The sequence below is a fragment of the Nannospalax galili genome, unplaced genomic scaffold, assembly GCF_000622305.1.
Source record: "Nannospalax galili isolate Female #2095 unplaced genomic scaffold, S.galili_v1.0 scaffold1184, whole genome shotgun sequence".
NCBI lineage: Eukaryota > Metazoa > Chordata > Mammalia > Rodentia > Spalacidae > Nannospalax > Nannospalax galili.
The window spans coordinates 1,042,785-1,047,107 of NW_008351624.1; the positions used below are offsets into that span (position 1 = coordinate 1,042,785).

General features: G+C 36.2%; 1 protein-coding gene across 1 annotated transcript in view; it reads right to left on the reverse strand.

The window, feature by feature from the left end:
- The window catches only part of Impg2 (interphotoreceptor matrix proteoglycan 2), a 126,567-nt gene extending 124,503 nt beyond the window's left edge, over positions 1 to 2,064 (reverse strand). The window contains exons 1-2 of the mRNA XM_008848486.2: positions 1,980 to 2,064; positions 1,440 to 1,670 (exon numbers count right to left, since the gene is read on the reverse strand). Coding sequence (XP_008846708.2) covers positions 1,440 to 1,670; positions 1,980 to 2,064 — 316 coding nt within the window. The remainder of the gene's footprint in view (positions 1 to 1,439; positions 1,671 to 1,979) is intronic.
- Between the last annotated feature and the right edge of the window lie 2,259 nt (positions 2,065 to 4,323).

Sequence of the window (4,323 nt, forward strand, 5' to 3'; positions counted from 1 at the left end):
GCTCCAGCTCCTGCCTCCAGGTTCCTGCCCTGAGTTCCTACCTTGGGCTCCCTGATGAACTGCGACCTGGGAGATGTAAGACAAATAAACCATTTCCTCCCCAAGTTGGTACTGGTCAGAGTGTTTTGTCACAGCAATAAAGAATAAACTAAGACATACTCAAAACACATTAGCTGAATAAAATGAATGAATGTGTAATACAACAATCCTAATTTAGCAATAATTTCAACATGACTCTCTACAATAGCTTACTATCATCACATCCATATTATGGCTTCTTCTTGGCTACTTAACAGGGGAAAGCAAAGTTTGGAAATTCTCCAAATGTCTAAGATATCTAGCATAGTTAATTAAGCATGTTAGTAAATGTAAGAAACACAGAGTGAATTCACATAACAAAAGATATGAGTTCAAGGATCATATTTGCTTAACTAAAAACAAAACAAAATCCAAATGCTTCAGAGACCACTGTGAGATGTGTCGTTTTTAACATAGAAACATTTTTGTTTTAACCAGACAACAATTCACATAAAGCTATGAAATGTCCAAACTACATAACAAAGAAATGGTTATATTTTCATTATAAAGCAAATGGGCAAGCAGTGAGTATTCCTTGATAAATATATATTGTGGGTACAGTTCAGCAAATTACTACTATTAAAAGTTACATTTAATTTACCAAATATCATAACTACATTTAAAATTTTTTATTTTTATTCACGTGTATATGTATCTCTCTCTCTCTCTCTCTCTCTCTCTCTCTCTCTCTCTCTCTCTCTCTGTGTGTGTGTGTGTGTACATTCACATATTAGGATATGGAGCCCTCAGAGGCCAGAAGTGTCAGATCCCCGGAATCTGGAATTACAGGGGGCTGTTGGCCACCTGGTGTAGGTGCTGGGAATCAAACTTGGGTCCTCTGGAAGAGCAATACATATTCTTAACCACTGAGAAATCTCTCCAGCCCCCATAACAACATTTTTAAATTTTTTAAATTTGTTTTTATGTATTTGCCTACATGTACATAAGTGCACCTATGTCATTCAAAGCTCCCAGAGACCAGAAGAGGGTGTCCAATCCCCTGGAACTGAAGTTATAGACAATTGTTAGCCCTATGTGGGAGCTAGGAGCCAAACCCAGGTCCACTGCAAGAACAGCCAGTGCTCTTAACTGCTGAGTCAACTTTCTAGCTCCCATAACATTTTTGAACTACTTAAAACGTTTTAAAACATTTTCTCTTACAATAATGCAAACTTTTCTCTCAAATTATATATATATATATGTATAAAATATTCTTAGCAAATCCTTTTCTCACAGTTCATAGGTAATATCTGACCCAGTTCTATATAAATTATCAAAGTTTTTAATTACAAGCACAACAAATGTGAGCGTTCCATGTCTGAATTTCGTTAAGGAGCTGATGGGTTTGGTTGTTTGCTTACCTCGGGCTTTAAAATACTTCACGTGGTTTGCCACAGCCTCTGTAACACTTTCATTTGGGCAAATTTTTACTCCATTTGGGAACAGAACGGATCGCTGCCTGCGCCTTCTAAGCCACCATCTTCTCCCAGGTTCTCTACCGTCTAGCTGTCCCCTTGCGATAAGCAGGGAAGCACTTGCAGATTCTTCAGGCAGAAGGCCGGAAAATGAGCTCCTGGGTTCTTGCATCTCTTCTAAAGACAAAACATGTTACTTCTGGTGAGGAGTGAAGGCACAATACAAAAGGTAGCAAATAAGATTGTTTTGAAAAACAAGTAGTATCTTCCGACACAAGGAAGTAGGGGAAGTAAGGTTTGAACCTAGAATTATTAGTGAAAGGAAACTCAGATCACTGGAGAGGCTTTAGAGTAGTTTAATAAAGCAATATCAAAGACTAATTGGCATATTTTTGCAATTTCTAGCAGCAATTACACCAAATACTATTTTAAGAGATATACTAACCATATATTGAAATCTAAAAACAAATATCAGTTTTCAATTACCTGAGAATGATACAAGGCTTCCTTCTGTCAGGACAAATATCAAAATACCCAGAAAAATCTTCCCCCCAAAAGGATACATAATCATCTGCGTCAAAACCAAAGAAATGAGGAACTGGCAAAATCCTTAAGTGGGCACCCAGAGTCTTGAAATTTCCACTAACTAGTTGTTACAAAGAAGGTTTCACAGTTAAAAGTTTGTGTTTCAGAATGGACAACCATTCCAAAACCATTGTAAATTGGCGATATAAATAAAATCAAAACTGCCCTTCCAAAATATCTCTCACTTCTTTTCTGACTTGATCAGCACACTCTGGAAGCAGGAGAGATAAGCTAATTAGGACAGATGGGGAGAGAATTTTCCTCTAATCCAGCTAGCTAAGCTCTTTACTAATGGTCTCCTTCTCTTTAACAAACAGTGTTTGCAAATAGTATGTTTTCATTACAGCTCATTGGTTGTTTTCCTCCAGAATTTCTGAATTCATTAGTCAAATCTGGTAGATTCACATGTTCTCTGTGTTTTCTAAGACATAGGAGCCTAAAGTTTCATTTCCCTGGATAGAAAAAAATCTTTCCTTTTTAACCACATATTTTGTCTTATGTATTTTTTATAAGCTGAATAGTGAAGGAACAGTAAAGCAATCTCATGGTGGAGCTGTTGTGAGAATTTAATTAGCAAATTAACTTATTTCATTCACATAAGAATGCTTAAAATAGTGCCTGACATATATTAAGCATTTAACAACGCTAAAAAATTGCCATTCAATATCAAGTCTGTGCCATCAGGGATGGTAGTGGCAGGCCAGAAAAAGAGCACAAGTAAAAGTCAGAAACAGAGTTTATTTAATACACTGTGTTATAGACACAGTAGGCTAGATAGTAGAAAGAAACTACCAAGGGGCTAAGGGACTGTTTTGACGGAGGTTTCTATGCACAGTCAGGCAGTGCTTCGATGTCTTACTGCCCTAGAGCAATGGTAGCTGGGCTTGGTGTAGTTACTCTAGCTAGATAGTAGTCCTGCTCAGAGGCCTTGCTCTGAGCTCGTCTTGCCCTGAGGTAACAGCAGTGTGTTCTTCGGATAAAACAGCTCAACATAGCCATACATTCTAGAATGGTATCCACAGTCCAGTGTGTTTATCTACATGAACATAAGAAACAGCAAATAAAGGATTTCTTACAACAAATGGTATCAGATAAAATTCTATACTAGTAAAGTTTTTCATCAACTAAACCCAGGAGAAAGCAATTAAGTTAGTTAAAATCCATAGGGAAACTAAGATTTGCGATCAAATGATTTATATTTTATGTATTTCTGGGGAAATTTGTTTAATTACTTAAGATCTAAAACACATCTCTCTCAAGATTCCTTAACAAGTTGCACCATATTCAGTGTTTTATGGTTTAGAAAAGCTTATCAATATTTGTCTCAAATAAACATTTCTAGCCATTTTAAACACTACATGTGCATAGCTGTCTCTGCAAAATATTAGTAAACTTCTAAGAAATTTACTTGACAAGCTTCATCACATGAGGTAAAGGAAAAAAAAACAGAAAATGTTATTAACCAAGAAAAATTTTTGTCTTAAAAATATTTGCTGACAATTACACAGAACTTTTTAAAATTTTTATTTATTATTTTTATTTTATGTGTATGCGTGTATTGCCTGCATGTAGGTAAGTGCAACCGTGTCATCGTGCAATGCCCATGGAGGACTGAAGAGGCTGTCAGATACCCTGGAACTGGAGTTACGGACAGTTGTTAGCTGCCATGTGGGTTCTGGGGTTTGAACCCAGGTCTTCTGCAAGAGTAGTCAGTGTTCTTAACTACTGAGCAATCTCTACAACCCCCAGGAGAATTCTTATATAACAAACACGGGTGGAAAACTTTTTTGTCGGCATACTCCAACAAATGAAAAACTTCTGAGAATCAGGGCAATCTAGAAACACTGTTGTATTTAGATTGAGAAAATGTAGGTTCAAATGCAAAATGTTCCCAATATTTGATGGTCTTATAGCATACAAGTGAAAGCATGCATCCATACAATGAATTATTAGAAAAGTATACACAAATTGTTATGGAGGAACATAAGAATGAATTATTCTAAGTATATGTTTAACATCTGTGCAGAGACATTAGAGACAGGTTTTTAAAAAAATTAAGTTCACAGAAACCAATGTAAGGCTGTTTCAGGAAAAAAGAAATAGCAATGTGCAATGTGGCTTGGAAGATTATTTGCCCAAATTTCCCCATGAATGGGAGATGATAGATAGATAGATGATAGATAGATAGATAGATAGATAGATAGATAGATGATAGATAGATAGATAGATAGATGATAGATGATAG